Source organism: Myotis daubentonii, chromosome 21 (assembly GCF_963259705.1).
Source record: "Myotis daubentonii chromosome 21, mMyoDau2.1, whole genome shotgun sequence".
NCBI classification, from domain to species: Eukaryota; Metazoa; Chordata; class Mammalia; order Chiroptera; family Vespertilionidae; genus Myotis; species Myotis daubentonii.
This window is the reverse complement of record NC_081860.1, coordinates 1612586-1636269: the sequence shown is the minus strand read 5'-3', so window position 1 is coordinate 1636269 and position 23684 is coordinate 1612586. Positions and strand designations below refer to the sequence as shown.

Here is a 23684-nt window from a genome sequence, read left to right as displayed (position 1 = left end):
GGACAGGGGGACAGAGGGACAGAGGGACATAGAGAGACAGAGGGACAGAGGGACAGAGAGACAGAGAGACAGAGAGTCAGGGGGACAGACGGACAGAGGGACAGAGAGACAGAGAGACAGAGGGACAGAGGGACAGATGCACAGAGAGACAGAGAGACAGAGGGACAGAGAGACAGGGGGACAGAGAGACAGAGAGACAGAGGGACACAGGGACAGAGAGAGAGAGGGACAGAGACAGGGGGACAGAGGGACAGAGGGACAGAGAGAGAGAGGGACAGGGGGACAGAGAGAGAGAGGGACAGAAGGACAGAGACAGAGTGACAGAGAGAGAGAGAGACAGAGAGACAGAGAGACAGAGGGACAGAGAGACAGAGAGACAGAGGGACAGAGAGACAGGGGAACAGAGAGACAGAGAGTCAGGGGGACAGAGGGACAAAGGGACAGAGAGACAGACAGAGGGACACAGGGACAGAGAGTCAGGGGACAGAGGGACAGAGAGACAGAGAGACAGAGAGACAGAGAGACAGAGGGACAGAGAGACAGAGAGACAGAGGGACAGAGAGACAGGGGGACAGAGAGACAGAGAGACAGAGGGACAGAGGGACAGAGAGACAGAGGGACAGGGGGACAGAGAGAGAGAGGGACAGAGGGACAGAGACAGAGAGACAAGGGGACAGAGGGACAGAGAGACAGAGAGACAGAGGGACAGAGAGACAGAGGGACAGAGAGACAGAGGGACACGCGGACAGAGAGAGAGGGACAGAGAGACGGACAGAGAGACAGAGGGACAGGGAGACGGACAGAGAGACAGAGGGACAGAGAGACAGAGGGACACAGGGACAGAGAGACAGAGAGTCAGGGGGACAGAGAGACAGAGAGACAGAGAGTCAGAGGGACAGGGGGACAGGGGGACAGAGAGCTGACCCCTGAGCCGTGCGGTGATGCGGGGTTCTTGCAGACAGACACAGGGACAACCCTTCTCCTTCCCTCCCCTCCCCGTGCCCCTGTCTCCGCAGGAAGCCGCCGTCAGCAGTAACAGGAGCCACTGGCTGGGGGCCCCCGTCCCCTCCGCCCCCAGGACGGCCCCGTACGGGGAGAAGTGGCCCACGCCGGGGCCGGGGCCGGGGAGGAACGGCTCCTGGGCCCGGGCGCTCCCAGCGGCCAACGGGACCCTGAGCCCTGAGAGCCCGCAGGACCAGTGCTGGGAGACCTACGTGGGGCAGGTGCGTCCCCGCGAGGCCCCGGCCGCCCGCACTCGCCCGCAGCTCTGGAGTCATTGCCCCCATTTCACAGGAAGGAAAAGAGAGGCCGGGACGGCTTCGGGCTTTCCTGTCTCACCGTCCGCCAGGGAGCCCTGGCCGTGTGGCTCAGTGGATAGAGCTAGGCCTGTGGACCGAAGGGTCCCGGGTTCGATTCCCGGCCAGGGCACGTGCCCGGGTGGCGGGCTCCATCCCTAGAGTGGGGGGCGTGCGGGAGGCGGCCCATCCATGATTCTCTCTCATCATGCATGTGTCCCTCTCCCTCCCCCTTCCTCTCTGAGATCAATAAATATTTTTAAGAAAATCTGTCCAGGACTCGGGCAGCCCTGTTCCAAGGGCTTGTCCACGTCAGATCCTATTGCCAGCCTCCTGTAGGCGCAGATGAGGAAACTGAGGCACAGAGCGGCGGGCCCGCCTAGGCACCTGCTCAGCCCCGTGCCCCACCCCTGTGCCCGGCCCCTGTGCCCCGCCCCCTGTGCCCCGCCCCCTGTGCTCCACCCCCTTGCTCCGCCCCTGTGCCCCGCCCCTTGCCCCGCCCCCTGTGCCCCGCCCCCTGTGCCCCGCCCCCTGTGCCCCGCCTCCTGTGCCCCGCCCCTTGCCCCGCCCCCTGTGCCCCCGCCCCCTTGCTCCGCCCCCTGTGACCCGCCCCCTGTGCCCCGCCCCCTTGCTCCACCCCCTGTGACCCGCCCCCTTGCCCCGCCCCCTGTGCTCCGCCCCCTGTGCCCCGCCCCGTCCCCCACCCATAACTGCCTGCAGAGACTTGCCCCTGAGACCGAGTCAGGGCCCCGAGCGGTCCGTCTCCTGCCGCCCAGACCGCTCTGTGTCCCTGTCCCTCTGGCCTCGAAGTCCAAGTTCCAGTGAACAAACACTGAGCCCCCGTGAGCCGGGTGTGAGTCAGAAGGGCCCGGTCTGCAGCCCCGGGGAGGGAGGGGCGGGCAGGGCCTCGGGGTGGCCCGGGGACACTGCGCTCACTGAGCCCCTCCCCACACGCTTCCAGGAGATGCTCAAGCTGTCCGTCATCGACATGCTCTTCACCGTGGCCAGCGTCCTGCTCATCGACTTCTTCCGCGGCCTCTTCGTCCGGTACCTGAGCGACTGCTGGTGCTGGGACCTGGAGAGCAAGTTTGTGAGGAGACGGCCTCCCGGGGGCGTTGGGGGGCTGGACCGTCCTCCCTGGCGGGGGCTGGAGACAGGGTGGCCCAGAGGGAAGGCCTGAGGCAGGGAAGGGGAGGAGAGAGGGGGGAGGGGGAAGGGGAGGGGAGGGGTGCGGGTCGGGCCTCCCTGAGAGCAGAGTCCTCTCTCTGCGGGAGCCGCTTCCTGCCGGTGGGGGGCGTAGGTCACGGAAGCCCACTTTCTCTGCAGCCTGAATACGGGGAGTTCAAAATCGCGGAGAACGTGTTGCATTTGATCTACAACCAAGGGATGATCTGGTGGGTTTGTGGTGCTCAGCTGCTGCTTTTTTAAAATATAGAGACTAGAGGCCCGGTGCACGGATTCGTGCACTGGTGGGGGGCGTGGCCTGTAGGGATCGGCTCGCTGTGGGAGCGCCACTCATCCCGGTCAGCAGAGTGGCTGTGGACCTGCCCTCTGAGTGGCTGCTCCCGCTGTGGAAGCGCACTGACCACTGGGGGGCAGCTCCTGCATCGGTCATCTGCCCCCTGGTGGTCAGTGTGCGTCATAGCGACTGCTTGGCTGGTAGTTCTGTTGTTTGGTCGCTGGGCTTTTATATATATATATAGACTAGAGGCCCGATGCATGAAATTCATGCATGGGTAGGGTCCCCAGGCCTGGCTGGCGATCAGGGCCGATCTGTGGGGTGACCGGCAGGGTTATTGGGGGGGTCCCCACTGGCACCTGCCTTAGCTGGCCTGGGCCTGCAAGCCGGAGCCAGCTTTCTGCATTGAGCGTCTGCCCCCTGGTGGTCAGTGTGTGTCATAGCGACCCATCATTCCACTGGTCATTCCACCATTTGACTGATTGGCATATTAGGCTTTTACGATATAGGATTTTTTTTTTTATTATTTCAAAGAGGGAGAAAGAGAGAGAGGGAAGCATCCATGATGAGAGAGAATCACGGGCCGGCCGCCTCCTGCACGCACACCTCACCCTGGGGATGGAGCCCACAACCTGGGCCTGTGCCCTTGACCGGGAATGGAACCGTGACCCCCTGGTTCATAGGTCGACGCTCCACCCCTGAGCCACGCCGGCCGGGCTCCGCTGGCTCCAGCCTGCGCTCACGTCTCTCTCGTCTGGGCAGATGGTCACGTCCTTCGTCTGGGTGGGCCGTGACCGCGATAGGTCCCTGGGGTGGCCCAGTTCTCGCCGACCGACCCAGACCCTGTCCCTCTCAAAAGCATCTCTGCCTGGGGACGCAGGCTCGCCCCTCCTTCATCGGCCGCATGTGTGGGTGAATCCCTCCATCTCCCCAGTCCCCCTCCCCCTCGTGGCTGGAACCCGCGTGGCTAAGCCTCCTCCCACGACTGCGGAGATTACGTGAGCCGGACTGTGTGAGGCCCAGCACCGCGGCCGCTCCACGCGCCGATTAAACCTGAAGGTGGAAGTTCCCTCATCAGCGCCCCACAGACCACACCCTCAGCCTTCCCCGTCTCACGGCACAGAAGCTCAGGCCTGGATTCCGCGGCACCAGGGAGGTTTATGCCGACGTGACCGAAACACAGGTCTAGTTTGTGTCCGGTCACACCGGGAGGCCATTGTTGTGTTGGCTCTTGTCACCTTTTTTCTTTTTTTAAAAAAAACTTTTTAATAAATTTTTTCTTTTTTTATGGACGTCAGAGAGGAAGGGAGAGGGAGGAAGAGATAGAAACATCCATGATGAGAGAGAATCATGGGTCGGCTGCCTCCTGCACGCCCCCCACTGGGGATCGAACCTGCAACCTGGGCATGTGCCCTTGACCGGGACTCGAACCCGGGACCCTTCAGTCCGCAGGCCGACGCTCTATCCACTGAGCAACACTGGCCAGGGCTAAAAGAAATATTTTACTTATTTATTTGTTGTTGCTGTTAATCCTCACCCGAGGACATTGCTCTACTCATTTTTTAGAGCGAGTGGCAGGGACTGGGAGAGACACAGAGAGAGAAGCATCGATGTGAGAATAGGTGGCCTCCCACTCACACCCAGGCCAAGGCCTGGGGTCGAGCCTGTGGCAACCGAGGGCCATGCCCTCGGCCGGAATCGAACCCGGGACCCTGTGGTCCGCAGGCCGACGCTCTACCCACTGAGCCACACCGGCCAGGGCCATCTTTTTTCTTTTCAGACTCTAAGGCAGGCGCGTCAGCCTCGCGGCATTTATTTCAGCGGGGCGTGCGGCGCCGGCCCGAGTGTGACATGCTCGCGGGGAAAAGGGGTCAGGCCCCCGGCTAAGCGGCCAGGGGTGGCATCTGTGAAATCCTCGCCTGAAAACCGCTGCCGTGGACAGAGACGGGGGGAGCTGGCCCCAAACCCCAGTTGCCTGTTACTGGCCCCGGGTCTGGGTGAGGGCCACCCCCTGGCCACGTGTGCGGAGCGGGACTCAGAGGGCCTGGGACACGGGGTCACTACTCACCTCCAGGAGGCGCTGGCTTCACCTGCAGGCGGTGGGGGTGGCGGCCTGGGGTCTCAGATCCCAGGGGTCCCCCCAGTTCCTCGAGCACCACGTGGGGGCCCCCGAGGGGCTCAGGACCACGGCAGACGAGGCCACGTACCTGCTCACGGCCCCTCCCCGGTTCCAGGATGGGCTCCTTCTTCTCCCCGTGTCTGCCCGCCTTCAACGTCCTCAAGCTGATCGGCCTCATGTACCTGCGGAGCTGGGCTGTGCTCACCTGCAACGTGCCCCACCAGCAGGTCTTCCGGGCGTCCAGGTGGGTGGGTCTGTGTGCGGCCCCCTCCAGGTCCCCTGCGGCCAGGGCACACCCCTCCCCCCATATCCCCTCCTCACCCCCACCGGCCTGTCCTGGTTAATTCCCTCCCCAAGCCGTCCGGGGCCCAGCCTGGAATTAACCATCGCTCCCCAAAGCTCCCAACACAATTTTAAAACCTTTTTATTGTTGCTAATCCTCCCCTGAGGACATTTTCCCATTGATTCTAAGAGAGAGTGGTAGGGAGAGGGAGAGACAGAGAGAGGTGTCGATGTGAGAGAGAGAGATATCGGAGGAGCCTGCCACCGAGGTCCGTGCCCTTGACCGGAATCGAACCCGGGACCCTGTGGTCCGCAGGCCGGCGCTCTGTCCACTGAGCCACACCGGCCAGGGCTGAAGAACTTTTCCTGAGTTTGATGACCCAGTGTGGAGTGGCTTTCATAAATATCCTGCTTGGACAATGTTCACACACTGAACGCCGGGATGTCACAGTGCGAGGCGGGTGGGACGGGTCTGACAGGGTCCGTGGATGGTGCTCCTAGGTGAGGGCTGTGGGGTGGCCTCACTTGGTTTGAGGGGGGCAGGCTGGGCCGGGCGACCCATGGAGTAAGTCCCTAGTTTGCTAAGCTCCTGTGACCCCCCCTGACACCCCAGCCTGGGGACTGGGGGGCAGATGGTGTTTTATTTGCAGAATCAGACTGTGGGTTCTGTGTCCCTGGGCAAGTGGCTGTGGTTCTGTGTCCCTGGGCAAGTGGCTGTGGTTCTGTGGTTCTGTGTCCGTCCCTGGGCGTGTGGCTGTGGTTCTGTGGTTCTGTGTCCGTCCCTGGGTGTGTGGCTGTGGTTCTGTGGGTTCTGTGTCCACCCCTGGGCGTGTGGCTGTGGTTCTGTGGGTTCTGTGTCCCTGGGCATGTGGCGGTGGTTCTGTGGGTTCTGTGTCCGTCCCTGGGCGTGTGGCTGTTGTTCTGTGGGTTCTGTGTCCACCCCTGGGCGTGTGGCTGTGGTTCTGTGGGTTCTGTGCCCGTCCCTGGGTGTGTGGCTGTGGTTCTGTGGTTCTGTGTCCCTGGGCGTGTGGCCGTGGTTCTGTGGTTCTGTGTCCCTGGGTGTGTGGCCGTGGTTCTGTGTCCCTGGGTGTGTGGCCGTGGTTCTGTGTCCCTGGGTGTGTGGCCGTGGTTCTGTGGTTCTGTGTCCCTGGGTGTGTGGCCGTGGTTCTGTGGTTCTGTGTCCCTGGGTGTGTGGCCGTGGTTCTGTGGTTCTGTGTCCCTGGGTGTGTGGCCGTGGGTTCCGTGTCCCTGGGTGTGTGGCCGTGGGTTCCGTGTCCCTGGGTGTGTGGCCGTGGTTCTGTGGTTCTGTGTCCCTGGGCATGTGGCTGTGGTTCTGTGTTTCTGTGTATCTGGGTGTGTGGCCGTAGGTTCCGTGTCCCTGGATGTGTGGCTGTGGTTCTGTGTCTGCCCCTGGGTGTGTGGCCGTGGTTCTGTGGTTCTGTGTCCCTGGGTGTGTGGCTGTGGGTTCCGTGTCCCTGGGTGTGTGGCTGTGGTTCTGTCTGTCCCTGGGTGTGTGGCCGTGGTTCTGTGTCCGTCTCTGGGTGTGTGGCCGTGGTTCTGTGGTTCTGTGTCCCTGGGTGTGTGGCTGTGGGTTCCGTGTACCTGGGTGTGTGGCTGTGGTTCTGTGTCTGTCCCTGGGTGTGTGGCTGTGGGTTCCGTGTACCTGGGTGTGTGTCTGTGGGTTCCGTGTACCTGGGTGTGTGGCTGTGGTTCTGTGTCTGTCCCTGGGTGTGTGGCCGTGGTTCAGTGGTTCTGTGTGTCTGGGTGTGTGGCCGTGGGTTCCGTGTCCCTGGATATGTGGCTGTGGTTCTGTGTCTGTCTCTGGGTGTGTGGCTGTGGTTTTGTGGTTCTGTGTCCCTGGGTGTGTGGCTGTGGTTCTGTGTCTGTCTCTGGGTGTGTGGCTGTGGTTCTGTGTCTGTCCCTGGGTGTGTGGCTGTGGTTCTGTGTCTGTCTCTGGGTGTGTGGCTGTGGTTTTGTGGTTCTGTGTCCCTGGGTGTGTGGCTGTGGTTCTGTGTCTGTCTCTGGGTGTGTGGCTGTGGTTCTGTGTCTGTCCCTGGGTGTGTGGCTGTGGGTTCCGTGTACCTGGGTGTGTGTCTGTGGGTTCCGTGTACCTGGGTGTGTGGCTGTGGTTCTGTGTCTGTCCCTGGGTGTGTGGCCGTGGTTCAGTGGTTCTGTGTGTCTGGGTGTGTGGCCGTGGGTTCCGTGTCCCTGGATATGTGGCTGTGGTTCTGTGTCTGTCTCTGGGTGTGTGGCTGTGGTTCTGTGGTTCTGTGTCCCTGGGTGTGTGGCTGTGGGTTCCGTGTCCCTGGGTGTGTGGCTGTGGTTCTGTGTCTGTCTCTGGGTGTGTGGCTGTGGTTTTGTGGTTCTGTGTCCCTGGGTGTGTGGCTGTGGTTTTGTGGTTCTGTGTCCCTGGGTGTGTGGCTGTGGGTTCCGTGTCCCTGGGTGTGTGGCTGTGGTTCTGTGTCTGTCCCTGGGTGTGTGGCTGTGGTTTTGTGGTTCTGTGTCCCTGGGTGTGTGGCTGTGGTTTTGTGGTTCTGTGTCCCTGGGTGTGTGGCTGTGGGTTCCGTGTCCCTGGGTGTGTGGCTGTGGTTCTGTGTCTGTCCCTGGGTGTGTGGCCGTGGTTCTGTGTCTGTCTCTGGGTGTGTGGCTGTGGTTCTGTGTCTGTCCCTGGGTGTGTGGCTGTGGTTCTGTGTCTGTCTCTGGGTGTGTGGCTGTGGTTCTGTGTCTGTCCCTGGGTGTGTGGCTGTGGTTCTGTGTCTGTCTCTGGGTGTGTGGCTGTGGTTCTGTGTCTGTCTCTGGGTGTGTGGCTGTGGTTTTGTGGTTCTGTGTCCCTGGGTGTGTGGCTGTGGTTCTGTGTCTGTCTTTGGGTGTGTGGCTGTGGTTTTGTGGTTCTGTGTCCCTGGGTGTGTGGCTGTGGTTCTGTGTCTGTCTCTGGGTGTGTGGCTGTGGTTTTGTGGTTCTGTGTCCCTGGGTGTGTGGCTGTGGTTCTGTGTCTGTCTCTGGGTGTGTGGCTGTGGTTTTGTGGTTCTGTGTCCCTGGGTGTGTGGCTGTGGTTCTGTGTCTGTCTCTGGGTGTGTGGCTGTGGTTCTGTGTCTGTCCCTGGGTGTGTGGCTGTGGTTTTGTGGTTCTGTGTCTCTGGGTGTGTGGCTGTGGTTCTGTGTCTGTCTCTGGGTGTGTGGCTGTGGGTTCCGTGTCCCTGGGTGTGTGGCCGTGGTTCTGTGGGTTCTGTGTCCCTGGGTGTGTGGCTGTGGTTCTGTGGGTTCTGTGTCCCTGGGTGTGTGGCCGTGGTTCTGTGGGTTCTGTGTCCCTGGGTGTGTGGCTATGGTTCTGTGGGTTCCGTGTCCCTGGCCGCAGCGTGACCCCTGGCGGCCCGCAGGTCCAACAACTTCTACCTGGCCATGCTGCTGTTCATGCTGTTCCTCTGCATGCTGCCCACCGTGTTCGCCATCGCGCGCTACAAGCCATCCCCGCACTGTGGGCCCTTCAGGTGAGTGGCTCCGCCCCCAGGACACACATGTCCTTCTCCTCCGGCCCCAGACAGGTCGCCAGGCCCTGTCCTCCATCGGCCGCCTCCCTGCAGCGTCTCTGCTCCTCGCTCCCTTCAAGAGACGCAGCCCAGCTGGCACCCCAGGGGGCACCGGCCTTGCTCGGTGCTTGAGGGAGATCCCAGCTGATCCCAGACTCAGAGGGTCCCTAAGACAGCCCTCGCCACCCCTGATCCACCTTCTCCCATCAGGGCAGGGCCCGGTCACCTCCCAGCACGTGAGCTTTTGTTGTTGTTGTTAATCCTCATCTGAGGATATTTTCCCATTGATTTTAGAGAGAGTGGACGGGGGAGGGAGAGAGAGAGAAACATCAATGTGAGAGAGACACGTCGATGGGTTGCCTCCTGCACACGCCCCGACCAGGGCAGGGATTGAGCCTGCAACAGAGGCCCGTGCCCTTGACCAGAATCAAACCCGGGAGCCTCCAGTCCTCAGGCACTCTAACCACTGAGCAACACCGGCCAGGGCTATAAGTCCATTTTGATACAACATCTTAGAACATGTAGGGTCTGGGTTTGTGGACACTATTCACACACACTCTCACTCACACACACACTCTCACACACACTCACACTCGCACACTCATATACACATACATACAATCACACTTGCACACTCATACACTCATACACACACTCTCACACACACTCTCACACTCACACACACACATACACACTCATACACCACACTCACAATCTCACACTTGCACACTCATACACTCATACACACAGTCAAACACACACTGACACACACTCGCACACACTCACACGCACACTCACATGAACACACACACTCACATGCACACTCTCACACTTGCACACTCATACACACACTCAAACACACTCACGCTGACACACGCACACACTCACACACTCACACATTCATACACACACTGACACACTCGCACACACACACTCACTGACACACTCATACACACATACACACACACATGCACACACACACTTGCACACACACTCGCACTCACACACTCATACACACATTCAAACACACACTGACACACACTCTCACACTTGCACACTCACACAGGCTCACACTGACACACTCGCACACACGCACACTCACACTGACACACACACACTCTCTGTGATTCTGGACCCGCCTCCAGCTGTGCAATGACTGGGACTCTTCCTAGGGGCCCCCCTGAACCCCCCCCAGAAGATGCTGGTGTCCTCCCAGCCAGGGGTGCACCCCGGCTCCTCACTGACCTTGGGGACGCCCTCTAGCCAACCAGGCCCCCTCCCCCCCCCCCCCCCCCCGCAGCGGGCAGGAGAAGATCTACGACATCGTGGCGGAGACGGTGGCGGACCTGCCCGCCTGGTTCGCCGCGGTGGTCGGCTACGTGAGCAGCCCCGTGGTCATCCTGCCGGCCGTGCTGCTGCTCTTGTGAGTGCCCCCCCCCCGCCCCCCGCAGACGGGTCCCGCTGCTTGGCTGCCGGTCAGCACCGCCCCCAACAATCCCGTGCACATCAGCGAGTCGGTGCAGGTCACCGCCGGGCGGGGGCCTGAGCAGGGGCCTGGGCGGCAGGAGGGCAGCGTGAGGGGTCCCGCGGCCTCCGGGCGTCCTGTGGCCCGCGATGGGGCGGAGGCCACGGGCGCTCCTGTTCCCGGAGGTCAGCAGCCGCAGGAGGGACCGCCCGTGCGCTGAGCTCCCGCTCCTCTGGGCTGCACCGCGCAGACCGCGGGCCGGTGCACGCAGATCCGCTCCCGTCTGGGCTGCACCGCGCAGACCGCGGGCCGGTGCACGCAGATCCGCTCCTCTGGGCTGCACCGCGCAGACCGCGGGCCGGTGCACGCAGATCCGCTCCTCTGGGCTGCACCGCGCAGACCGCGGGCCGGTGCACGCAGATCCGCTCCCGTCTGGGCTGCACCGCGCAGACCGCGGGCCGGTGCACGCAGATCCGCTCCCGTCTGGGCTGCACCGCGCAGGGTCCCAAAGCAAGACCAGGAGAGGGAGGCAGCCTCTGGCCCGGGGCTCCTGGGACCGCGGTGCCCGTGGGAACGGCTGTGCCCTGCGGGAGGGCCGGGTGCCCCCCTGGCCGGGACCCCAGGGAAGTGGGGCATGTGGTGCACCCAAGCTCTGAGCTCCCAGCCCGAGCCCCGAGCCCCAAGCCCCAAGCCCTGATCCTCAAACCCTGAGCCCCTAACCCCAAGCCCTCAGCCTCAAAACCTGAACCCTGAGCCCCGAGCCCCGAGCCCCGATCCCTGATCCCCGAACCGCCTTCCTCCCCAGCATGCTCATCTACTACCTGCAGAGCATCGCCCGGTCCCTAAAGCTCAGCAACCGCCAGCTCCGCAGGCAGATCCAGAACGCAAGTACCGCCCTCCCCGCCGCGCGAAGGGGCAGGTCCCGCCAGCTGGGGGCGCCCGCGGGGCCTCTCATTCTCAAATCCCTGGGACTCCGGCCCCCCGGGGGGTGCCAGGCCACCTCCCCGCCTCCCGGGGTCTTTGCTGAGAGTCCCCGGGGGCAGGGGCCCCCATCTGCCCAGGAATGAAGCTGCCCCGGCACTTGAGCGCCATCTGGCGGCCATGCCCAGCCCTGCAGGCGGGGCTCTTCCGTGGGCTGTGCTGGGCGGGAGGGGACAGAAGGGATCCCTGGGGTCCCTGTCACCGCGGGCACCTGACCCAGAGGCACTATTTGGGCCCGAAGACCGCCTTTTTCTCGTCTTTTAGATTCTGGTGATTCTTAAACCTTAGCTGTCAGAACAGCCAGAGGGAGCCCAGGTTCCACCCCCCCCCATCCTTCCACACTCTCCACTCCTCCCACACCCAGCGGCTCCCCAGGGCCCCGTCCCAGAACCCCATGCCAGGAACCTCCACCTCTTTAACCTTTTTTATTTTTATTTATTTTATATATATATTTTATTGACCTTTTACAGAGAGGAAGGGAGAGGGAGAGAGAGTTAGAAACATCGGTGAGAGAGAAACCTCGACCAGCTGCCTCCTGCACGCTCCCTACTGGGGATGTGCCGGCAACCGAGGTCCATGCCCTTGACCGGAATCGAACCCGGGACCCTTCAGTCCGCAGGCCGACGCTCTATCCACTGAGCCACACCGGCCAGGGCTCTTTAACCTTTTTAAAAAAACACCTCCCATGATTCTCGATTCCACTACAGAAATACTAGTGCGTCCCCTGAGCCAGTGGTCGGCAAACCGCGGCTCGCGAGCCACATGCGGCTCTTTGGCCCCTTGAGTGTGGCTCTTCCACAAAATACCACGCGCGGGCGCGCACGTCCAGTGCGACTGAAACTTCGTGGGGCATGCGCAGAAGTCGGTATTTTATGGAAGAGCCACGCTCAAGGGGCCAAAGAGCCGCATGTGGCTCGCGAGCCGCAGTTTGCCAACCATGGCCCTAAGCCATTTAAAAAGAAACGCGTTTGGAGCAGCAAAGGGCGTTTTTCTGGAAGGGCGTCCCCCGTGGTGCCCGGCACAGCTTGTCTGTGTCCCGGCCGCCCACCGTTGGCGGGACCTCACGGTCCGGTCCGTCCAGGCCCGGATGCCGCCTGTGAGGCGTGAGCGTCAGGACCAGGTGTGAGCATCTGTTTGCGCCCCGGGGGCAGGGTCAGGGCCGAAGGTACCAGCAGGGCGGCTCCTGTCTTTCCCCAAGAGCAGTACCTGTCACTGCTTCCTGCTCCGTCCAAACGGACGTGATGATCATCTGTTTCAGGCGAGATCGGAAGATAAGAAAAGGGTTGCCCAGATGGCGGAAGGTGAGTACCGGGCGGCCGCACACTCCCGCCCCCCTCTGCTCCCCCGCGCACCGGCACCGGCACCGGGAAGTGGGATCTGGGACACACCTGTGGGTCTAAGTCCACGGTGTTCCCGTGATGCCGGGCCTGGGCGGAACCCCAGCACAGGGGTGGGGTCAGGAGGGTGTGGGGTCAGGGGGAAGGGGTGGGGTCAGGGGGAAGGTGTGGGGTCAGGGGGAGGGTGTGGGGTCAGGGGGAAGGGGTGGGGTCAGGGGGAGGGTGTGGGGTCAGGGGGAAGGGGTGGGGTCAGGGGGAGGGTGTGGGGTCAGGGGGAAGGTGTGGGGTCAGGGGGAAGTTGTGGGGTCAGGGGGAAGGGGTGGGGTCAGGGGGAGGTGTGTGGGGTCAGGGGGAAGGGGTGGGGTCAGGGGGAGGGTGTGGGGTCAGGGGGAAGGGGTGGAGTCAGGGGGAAGGGGTGGGGTCAGGGGGAAGGGGTGGGGTCAGGGGGAAGGTGTGAGGCCGGAGAGGGAACCATGAGAACGGCTGTCTTGTTCGCTTCTGTGCTTCTCTCCATGTCCCCTGGGTTCCTGCAAGGCTCTCACTCAGGCCTCTGCCCAGGCCCCGCCTCCTTAGGCCCAGGCCCCGCCTCCTTAGGCCCAGGCCCCGCCTCCTTAGGCCCAGGCCCCTCCTCCTTAGGCCCAGACCCCTCCTCCTTAGGCCCAGGCCCCTCCTCCTTAGGCACAGGCCCCACCTCCTTAGGCCCAGGCCCCTCCTCCTTAGGCCAAGGCCCCTCCTCCTTAGGCCCAGACCCCTCCTCCTTAGGCCCAGGCCCCTCCTCCTTAGGCACAGGCCCCTCCTCCTTAGGCCCAGGCCCCTCCTCCTTAGGCCCAGACCCCTCCTCCTTAGGCCCAGGCCCCTCCTCCTTAGGCACAGGCCCCACCTCCTTAGGCCCAGGCCCCTCCTCCTTAGGCCCAGACCCCTCTTCCCTAGGCACAGGCCCCACCTCCCTAGGCCCAGACCCCTCCTCCTTAGGCACAGGCCCCACCTCCTTAGGCCCAGGCCCCTCCTCCTTAGGCCCAGGCCCCTCCTCCTTAGGCCCAGGCCCCTCCTCCTTAGGCACAGGCCCCACCTCCTTAGGCCCAGACCCCTCTTCCCTAGGCCCAGACCCCACCTCCTTAGGCCCAGGCCCCTCCTCCTTAGGCACAGGCCCCACCTCCTTAGGCCCAGGCCCCTCCTCCTTAGGCCCAGACCCCTCCTCCTTAGGCCCAGGCCCCTCCTCCTTAGGCACAGGCCCCACCTCCTTAGGCCCAGACCCCTCTTCCCTAGGCCCAGACCCCACCTCCTTAGGCCCAGGCCCCTCCTCCTTAGGCACAGGCCCCACCTCCTTAGGCCCAGGCCCCTCTTCCTTAGGCCCAGACCCCTCTTCCCTAGGCACAGGCCCCACCTCCCTAGGCCCAGACCCCACCTCCTTAGGCACAGGCCCCTCCTCCTTAGGCACAGGCCCCTCCTCCTTAGGCCCAGGCCCCTCCTCCTTAGGCACAGGCCCCACCTCCCTAGGCCAAGACCCCTCCTCCTTAGGCACAGGCCCCACCTCCTTAGGCCCAGGCCCCTCCTCCTTAGGCACAGGCCCCACCTCCTTAGGCCCAGGCCCCTCCTCCTTAGGCCAAGGCCCCTCCTCCTTAGGCCCAGACCCCACCTCCTTAGGCCCAGACCCCACCTCCTTAGGCCCAGACCCCTCCTCCTTAGGCCCAGACCCCACCTCCTTAGGCCCAGACCCCTCCTCCTTAGGCCCAGACCCCACCTCCTTAGGCCCAGACCCCTCCTCCTTAGGCCCAGGCCCCTCCTCCTTAGGCCAAGGCCCCTCCTCCTTAGGCCCAGACCCCACCTCCTTAGGCCCAGACCCCACCTCCTTAGGCCCAGACCCCACCTCCTTAGGCCCAGACCCCACCTCCTTAGGCCCAGACCCCACCTCCTTAGGCCCAGACCCCTCCTCCTTAGGCCCAGACCCCACCTCCTTAGGCCCAGGCCCCACCTCCTTAGGCCCAGACCCCTCCTCCTTAGGCCCAGACCCCACCTCCTTAGGCCCAGACCCCTCCTCCTTAGGCCCAGACCCCACCTCCTTAGGCCCAGACCCCTCCTCCTTAGGCCCAGACCCCTCCTCCTTAGGCCCAGACCCCACCTCCTTAGGCCCAGACCCCACCTCCTTAGGCCCAGACCCCACCTCCTTAGGCCCAGACCCCTCCTCCTTAGGCCCAGGCCCCGCCCACAGTCCCAGCCCAGGCCCCTCCTCCTTAGGCCCAGACCCCTCTTCCCTAGGCACAGGCCCCACCTCCCTAGGCCCAGACCCCTCCTCCTTAGGCCCAGGCCCCGCCCACAGTCCCAGCCCAGGCCCCTCCTCCTTAGGCCCAGACCCCTCTTCCTTAGGCACAGGCCCCACCTCCTTAGGCCAAGGCCCCTCCTCCTTAGGCACAGGCCCCTCCTCCTTAGGCACAGGCCCCTCCTCCCTAGGCACAGGCCCCACCTCCTTAGGCCAAGGCCCCTCCTCCTTAGGCCCAGGCCCCGCCCACAGTCCCAGCCCAGGCCCCTCCTCCTTAGGCCCAGACCCCTATTCCCTAGGCACAGGCCCCTCCTCCTTAGGCACAGGCCCCTCCTCCTTAGGCACAGGCCCCACCTCCCTAGGCACAGGCCCCACCTCCTTAGGCCCAGACCCCACCTCCTTAGGCACAGGCCCCACCTCCCTAGGCACAGGCCCCACCTCCTTAGGCCCAGACCCCACCTCCTTAGGCCCAGACCCCTCCTCCCTAGGCACAGGCCCCACCTCCTTAGGCCAAGGCCCCTCCTCCTTAGGCCCAGGCCCCGCCCACAGTCCCAGCCCAGGCCCCTCCTCCTTAGGCACAGGCCCCGCCCACAGTCCCAGCCCAGGCCAGGGTCTGAACAAGGAGCCACACCCCATGACACACCTCATCCTCCCTCTGTCCCAGCCCCAGAGCTCAGAGGGAAGGAGAGACTCCCCAGAACCAGGGACAGAACGAGGAGCAGGGGTCGGGGGGCCGAAAGGGGGTGCGGCAGGCACAGGGGCAGGGAGGCATCCTGGGGACCCCTCCCAGCTCCGAGGGTGACAGGCAGGACCGGCCCAGGGCACGGCCTCCCTCGGAGAAGGGCCGGGAAGGAGACCCACAGGGCCTGTGGGCGGCTCGGTCTGCTCTGCTCTGAGTGAGTGGGGGGGGCCGTTGCCCCGGGAGGAGCCTGGGTGAGGGTCCCGGCCCCGGACCCCGCCTGCCCAGCCTGGAGGTCCCTGTGGAGGGGATGCAGCTCAGGCTGTCACCCCCGCTCTGAGGGTCCCGTGTGTCGCTCAGGGCAGAGCCATGGCCTCCTCGGGGTCCCGGTAGCATTGGCCAGGAGTGTGTGCTCCTTGGCTGTCCCACTGTGTGCTCCTGGCTGTCCCACTGTGTGCTCCTGGCTGCCCCACTGTGTGCTCCTGGCTGTCCCACTGTGTGCTCCTTGGCTGTCCCACTGTGTGCTCCACTAGTGCCATCCTCTGTGTGCTCCTGGCTGTCCCACTGTGTGCTCCTGGCTGTCCTATTGTGTGCTCCTGGCTGTCCCACTGTGTGCTCCTGGCTGTCCTACTGTGTGCTCCTGGCTGTCCCACTGTGTGCTCCTTGGCTGTCCCACTGTGTGCTCCACTAGTGCCATCCTCTGTGTGCTCCTGGCTGTCCCACTGTGTGCTCCTGGCTGTCCTACTGTGTGCTCCTTGGCTGTCCCACTGTGTGCTCCTTGGCTGTCCCACTGTGTGCTCCACTAGTGCCATCCTCTGTGTGCTCCTGGCTGTCCCACTGTGTGCTCCTGGCTGTCCTATTGTGTGCTCCTGGCTGTCCCACTGTGTGCTCCTGGCTGTCCTACTGTGTGCTCCTGGCTGTCCCACTGTGTGCTCCTTGGCTGTCCCACTGTGTGCTCCACTAGTGCCATCCCACTGTGTGCTCCTGTCCACCCCCCTGTGTGCTCCTGGGTGCACTGTCCTACTGTGTGCTCCACTGGTCCCCTTCCCAGCTCGAGGTCAGACCTTTTTTTCCAGAATGCTCTGTGAGTGTCCCCCCAACATCGAACCCGAGCCCGACGCTGGGGATCACCCGCTTTGCCTCCTGGGCCCCGACGGTGCACCCCCAAAACCTGGGGCTGGCGTGGCACCTCCACACATGCCCCCCCCCCTCCCGCCAGCTCTCTGCAGATTAGGACGCGTGGAGGCCCCCTGAGCTGGGTGCCTTCAAGGCCCAGCTTTTGGGAGTTGTGACATGTACAGTGCCATCCCTGTGACTGTCCCCCCCCTTCTCCCTCCCCCACCCCCAGCTCACTGCTCACGGCCTCTCTCCCTGCAGCCCGGATCCAGACCCAGGAGGAGGGCCCCACAAGGCTGCCCCTCGACGGGGACCCCGGCAGCCAGCTGACCCCCTCGGGGACGCCCCAGGACAACGGCCACGCGGTCAGCGTGGACTCGCCCAGCAGCAAGGGAGGCCGGGGGGACACGGCCGCCCAGCCCGCGCCCCAGAGCCCCCCGCCAGGGCCCCGCAGCCCCAGCGCCCTCCTCCCCGGCGCCCCCAGGTCCTGGCCGGAGCGCAGCGCCAGGAGGTGAGCTTGCTGTCGCTCACGGCGGGGGGTGGGGGGGTAGGGGTGTCCTGGGTCTGTCCCCCACGTGAGAGCAGTGGGACCTGCACGGCTCTCCAGCCTCGTGTGGGAGTGAGAGTTGTCGATCTGCGTGTAAGGGGGGTGAGGGGGGTGGGGGGTGTTTTTGTTTAAAGACAAGAACTAAGTTAACAAAGACCCAGAGTCAGTGTCTCGCTGTGCGAGGGGTCGCGCGCCTGTCTCTGTGGGGCCTGGACAAGGGCGAGGGTCCATGGGTCCCGCAGGCTCTGGGGTGACTGTGAGGCTGAGGGGTCCAAGGGGGTGAGGGCATGCTTCTCACTCGTGCCCACCAGTGCCGCCCCTCTGTGTGCTCCTGGCTGTCCCACTGTGCTCCTGGCTGCCCCTCTGTGTGCTCCTGGCTGTCCCACTTTGTACCCCTGACTGCCCCACTGTGTGCTCCTGGCCGCCCCACTATGTGCTCCACTGGTGCTGCCCCACTGTGTGCTCCTGGCCGCCCCACTGTGTGCTCCACTGGTGCTGCCCCACTGTGTGCTCCTGGCCACCCCACTGTGTGCTCCACTGGTGCTGCCCCACTGTGTGCTCCTGGCCACCCCACTGTGTGCTCCACTGGTGCTGCCCCACTGTGTGCTCCTGGCTGTCCCACTGTGTGCTCCACTGGTGCCGCCCCACTGTGTGCTCCTGGCCGTCCCACTGTGTGCTCCTGGCTGTCCCACTGTGTGCTCCACTGGTGCCGCCCCACTGTGTGCTCCTGGCTGCCCCACTGTGTGCTCCTGGCCGTCCCACTGTGTGCTCCTGGCTGCCCCACTGTGTGCTCCACTGGTGCCGCCCCACTGTGTGCTCCTGGCCATCTCACTGTGCTCCTGACATTCCCACTGTGTGCTCCACTGGTGCCATTCCTCTGTGTGCTCCTGGCTGCCCTACTGTGTGCTCCTAGCCATCCCACTGTGTGGTCCTCAGTGCCCCACTGTGTGCTGTGTGCTCCTGGCCGTCCCACTGTGTGCTCCTGGCCATCTCACTGTGTGCTCCTGGCCATCCCACTGTGTGCTCCTAGCCATCCCACTGTGTGGTCCTCAGTGCCCCACTGTGTGCTGTGTGCTCCTGGCCATCCCACTGTGTGCTCCTGGCCATCTCACTGTGCTCCTGACATTCCCCCTGTGTGCTCCTGACATTCCCCCTGTGTGCTCCTGTCCGTCCCACTGTGTGCTCCTGGCTGTCCCACTGTGTGCTCCACTGGTGCCATTCCTCTGTGTGCTCCTGGCCACCCCCCTGTGTGCTCCTGGACCAAGGAGCCATGCTGGGACCTGTTAGCAACGCCCTCGGAGCCGCCCTGGAGATGCGGGCGCCCTCCTCGCATTAGGGCTCCGTGCATCTCCCCCCCCCCCCAGAGGAGAGGCCTGTGTCCCGGTGCGTGTCCCCAGTGGACACCCTGTGGCGCAGAGAGACCTCCCGGACCCCCTGTTCCTGCCCCGGGGCCCAGAGGCGGGGCCCGAGAGCGCCAGCCACACACGTGACCACCCCCGTCCTACAGGCGCCCCCGTGGTCCGCGGGCGGGCCCCTGCGACCGGCCCAGGAACCGGGCCCGCGCCCCGGTGACAGCTACAAGGCACATGGAGGATGTCCACTCCGAACCCCTCTTCCAACGGGGCTGTGAGCGCATGCGCCCGGGGGCCCCCAGGTACCACCTCGTCCATGAGCGTGGCGCCCACAAAACAACCCACCCGGTGCTCTGGCCTGAAGGACACCCCATGGTCAATGCCTGCGGTGCCGTGGTGGGGGTGGAGGCGTGCCCCAGGAGCATGCGCAGTGCGCCAGGGGCCCCCCGACTTGCAGGCTCCCCGGGGCTGAGTGACAGCGAGGAGGAGCCCCTGAGAGGGGGGCCGGGCCTGAGGCCTCTGCACCCCCGCTCCCTGGGCGGCCTGCCCGGGGCTCCCCACTTCTATGTGGGCAACAGATCGGGAAGCTGGGGTTGGGGGCAGGCCCCGCCTTGGGACGAGGGTTTGGGGAGTCCCCTGGACACTCCGAGGTACGTGCAGAAGAAGCCACGCCCCCGGAACTCCCCACACCCCCACCTCCCGAGGCAGCCCAAGGGGAACCCCCAGTTCCAGCCGCCCCTCGCAGAATCGGACTCCCTGTCGGGGTCCAGCAGCGACCCCCAGGACAGCGGCGCCGACCAGTACCTGCAGGTCAGCCGCAGACACGGCCGGCCGCCCCGGTGCGCGCGCCCCAGGGGCAGGAGCCAGGCCCCGGCGAGGCGGGAGCGCGTGGATCTGAGCGGCCTGATCTGCTCCCATGTCTAGCGGGGCTCCCGGTGCGGGGCTCCCCGAGATCAGAGCCCCCCCGCCCCCCGCACTGGGGGGCCTCCCCTCCAGAGAGAGCCTGTGCACCCATGGGCACCTCCGGGACAGCGACTGACTGCAACAGAGGCATGTGCTGTGTGCGGGAAGGTGTACCTGCACCTCCTGCATGGTAGGCCCTCATTTCAAAGACATCAGCCTTTGCCCCATCGGGTGCCCGCACCTGAGGCCAGCCTGAGGCTGTGCCTGCCACAGAGGCCTCCCGGGAGTCTGTGCTTGTCTGGATCCTGCAAACACTGTGGGTACCTCCATCCTGCAGGCCACATCCACGGGGAACTCATCCTCCCTGTCAGCCCGGGAGGGAGGGGCTGCCGTGGAGGGCACCACCACCGTAGGCTCACGACTGGGCTCTGTGCCTGTCAATCAGGCTGGGCACCGAGTCTGGAGGTGGCAGGACCCGCAAGGTTTCTCGCTCCTCGAACCTAGAAGGACGGGCTTCAGGCCCGGCTGGATCCAGGACCTCAGAGGTCTCCGGGATTCTGTCTCCACCCCTCAGCTCTGCTCCGGCTTCTGACGGTTCTCTCCTGCGGCCACAGGTTCCCCCTCCCTCCCGCCCGCCCCCCGCAGGTGGAGCCAGAATTCCCAGCCGCAGGAAGGTCCCGGTTCCCGCCCAGCCCTCAGCAGGGAGGGCAGCACGGCCCCTCCCACCAGGTCCTCCCTGGAGGCCGAACCCCTTTCCTGCTGTTATGGGGGGCTGGGCAGCAGTGGGTCCTATTGCAGGGTGAGCCAGATGTCCACCCCCTCCTGTTTCCATGACAACCATCACTCTTCCGTGGCGCACCCCGGTGCCTGGCACCTGAAAGAGGAAGCGACCGAGAATGCCAGGGACACCCTTCTCTGCTGGTGCCCGCAGGGTTCTGGGACCACTGTTCACACTTGTGGCGGGGGCTGTGGTGCCGTCTCCGGGGACACCCGGCAGCTTTGGGGGTGGCCCTGCTTCTGGGGCCTGCGGTGCAGGGTGTGTGAGGGGAGAGCACAGGCCCAGCAGGCCCTGCAGGGTTCCTGCACGTGGGCACGGCCAGGGCACACCCAGGCTGCAGCACGGATTGCCTTTCGCAACAGCTCAGTGCGCCCCAGTGCTCAACACGGGGCCCGGTGCGCCCCAGCGCTCAGCACGGGCTCGATAACACATGGGAGACAGCAGGGGGACTGGCTCGCAAGCACCCCCTTCACCTGTGGTAGCAGCAGCAGTAGCAGTGAGTTACAAAAACAAAAAATACAAAAAATACAAATTACAACATAACAACAACAAACAAAAAAACAACAGAAAACAACAACTACAAACATAAACAACAAGAAGCGAAGATACAGTGACAGTGATAGAGTTACAGTGATGCAGTTACAGTGTTGGATACAGTGTGACAGTGACAGTGTTGCGGTGATACAGTGATAGTGTCCCAGATGTTCCAGATGTAACCAAAGTCCACGCTCACCCCCTTCTCGTCTCACGCCCCCCACACCACTGCCGAGAGTCTGGTGTATGTCCATTCAGTTTGTGGAGTACAGTTATGTACATGTGCAAATGTGTGTTATGTGTGTGCGTGCGAAAATGCACTCTATGTAAATGTACATAGAGTGTGTAAATGTACATGTTATATGTGTGTAAGTGTATCTTATGTACATGAGCGTAAATGTATGCTATATACGTGTGTAAATGTACCTGTTATATAAGTGTAGATGTATATGTTATGTGTGTATAGATGTACATGTTACATGCGTGTAATACATGCGCTATATAAGTACATAAATGTACATGTTATATAAATGTATGTAAATGTGTGCTATATACATGTGTAGATGTACGTATCATGTAAGTGTGTGTATGTACATGTTATATACATATGCATAAATACACATGTTATACAAGTATGTGGACGTACATGTTATATATGTGTATGTAAACACACGCTACATGTGTGTAGATGTACGTGTTGTGTGTGTGAATGTACATGTTATATGTGTGTAAATGTCCACGTTATATACATGTGAGTGTACATGTACCTGTATGTGCAGAGGCATCCCTAAACAGCACCCGTGTTTAGCGCTGCACGGCCTGCACACACGTGTGTGGGGCCTGATGGACACACAGAGCCGCTAGCTCCCGCCGCTGTTGGCGTCCATCCTGGGGATCAAGTGCCCACTGCCCCCCGCTTCCCACCAACAGGCGTGGACATCACGTCCACTCTCTGAGCTGCGGTCACCGGGAGGCCCTGGCTCCGGATGGGCAGGGCCAGGCTCGCCCTCCCCTGCCCCCCGCTGCCCTGCTGGCTCCCAGGTCCAGCCCCCGACAGACCCGCGGGCAGGGGACGGGGACCATGTCCCTCGCAGCCTCGCCAGCGCTTCCGATCGCCCCGAGGAGGCCGGTGTGGCCAGCCCGGTGGGAACGGCATCCACGTGGTTTGAATGAACGTGCGTTTCCTGGATCAGCACCCACCGACCGCGGCAGCCCGGGCTCGGTTCCCATAAGCCCCTGTGCAGGGCGGGGGTGAGGGGGAGAAGGGGGGCTGCACAGGTCCCTCTGGCTGGTGGGGGGGGGGCGGCGGTGAGGGTGGGAGCCACCTGTTCCAATCTCTCCCTAAAGGCCTGTGGAACTCGCTCCCCCAGGACTCAGATCATCACAGGGGCACCCACTAACATCTGAGGGTCCCTAAGACTCCCCTCCCTGGTCTGGGGGCTCCTGTGCCCAGCCACGGTGTGTGTGTGTGGGGGGGGGTTCTGCTTTACTTATTTTTTTAAAATATATTTTTACTAGAGGCCTGGTGCATGAAATTTGTGCACAGGTAGGGTCCCTAGGCCTGGACAGAGATCAGGGCCAGTCTGTGGGGTGACCAGCAGGCAATCAAGGGGCCCCCGATGGCACCCGCCTTGGCTCGCCTGGGGCCTGCGGGCTGTGGGCAGTTCCTACATTGAGCATCTGCCCCCTGGTGGTCAGCGAACATCATAGCGAGCCGTCATTCTACCGGTCCTTCCCCTGTTTGGTCCATCTGCATATTAGGCTTTTATTATATAGGATTGATGGAGGGAGACAGAGAGAGAAACATCCATGATGAGAGAGAATCATGGACCGGCTGCCTCCAGCACGCCCCCCACTGGGGATCGAGCGCACAACCCAGGCCTGTGCCCTGACCGGGAATCGAACCCGGGACCCTTCAGTCCACAGGCCGACGCTCTACCCACTGGGCCACACCGGCCAGGGCCGCTTCGCCCTTTGCCCTTTGCCGGTTCCACGGTAAATGCTGCATCTCGTTCGAGCAAACGTGAACCAGAAGCTGGGTGTGTCCGGCCCGGCCGCGTCCCAGCCCTGTGGCCTTGGGTCCTTGTGCGAGCCTCAGTTTCCTGGCCTGAGAAATGGGGTTGTGGTCTCTGCCTCCTCGTGCCCGGGCGGTGCCCTGAGCGGAGAGTGGCAGCCTGTGGATCAGGTGCTGAGGGAGTGGCTGGGCTGAGTGAGAGCGTTGCTAAGCGAAGAGTCAATAAACACAACCCCTCCCAGCACAGCCGCCCAGCAGCTGCCCAGCTCCCGCAGGAAGCAGGCTGAGGCCCTCCCGCGAGTCTGCGCAGAACAGGGGCTCATTCCAGGAGCCGTAGCAGCACGGCACGAGGACACGGCTCGTCCCCTCTGTGAGCTGGGCTCCGCACGCCTTATCCATCATTTTTTAAAAATATTCTTACTGATGTCAGAGAGGAAGGTAGAGGGAGAGAGAAACATCCATGATGAGAGAGAATCATGGATCGGCTGCCTCCTGCCCGCCCCCCACTGAGAATCGAGCCCGCAACCCGGGCCTGTGCCCTGACCGGGAATCGAACCCTGACCTCCTGGTTCCTAGGTCGGTGCTCAACCCCTGAGCCACGCCCGCAAGGATCTCAGGGAGCTGAAAACAGCTTTAAGGCCACGCTCCATTCTGATGAGCATAAAAATGTCTTCCGTGTTTGTTGTCTAATGAAAGTCACCTCCACAGCCGGACCCATCTCCCTCCACTGGGGCCACAGTGCTAGGTCCCCAAACCAAAGCTGTATCTTCAATAGAAGTAGTTTATGCTGATCCTAGAGACCTGGTGCATGAAATCCGTGCAAGGGGCTTGGCCCTTGCATCCCCTCACAGCCCTGGCTGGCCCTCAACGCCCCTCACAGCCCCTCGCAGCCTCGGCCGGCCCTCGCAGCCCTGGCTTTGTCCGGAAGGTCATCCGGAAGGACGTCCGAAGGTCGTTTGGCTATTCAGTCTAATTAGCATGTCATTAGCATATTAGCTCTTTATTATATAGGATTGTCCCAGAGATTTTTATTTTATTTT

General features: G+C 62.9%; 1 protein-coding gene across 1 annotated transcript in view; it reads left to right on the top strand.

The window, feature by feature from the left end:
* TMC3 (transmembrane channel like 3) overlaps positions 1-19386 on the top strand; it is a 40253-nt gene extending 20867 nt beyond the window's left edge. Inside the window, exons 13-22 of the mRNA XM_059677973.1 lie at positions 1017-1223; positions 2257-2385; positions 2622-2689; positions 4989-5117; positions 8532-8642; positions 9982-10104; positions 10952-11030; positions 12386-12428; positions 16778-17027; positions 18571-19386. Of these exons, the coding sequence (XP_059533956.1) occupies positions 1017-1223; positions 2257-2385; positions 2622-2689; positions 4989-5117; positions 8532-8642; positions 9982-10104; positions 10952-11030; positions 12386-12428; positions 16778-17027; positions 18571-19339 (1908 nt within the window). The 3' untranslated portion in view covers positions 19340-19386. The remainder of the gene's footprint in view (positions 1-1016; positions 1224-2256; positions 2386-2621; positions 2690-4988; positions 5118-8531; positions 8643-9981; positions 10105-10951; positions 11031-12385; positions 12429-16777; positions 17028-18570) is intronic.
* Positions 19387-23684: the final 4298 nt, after the last annotated feature.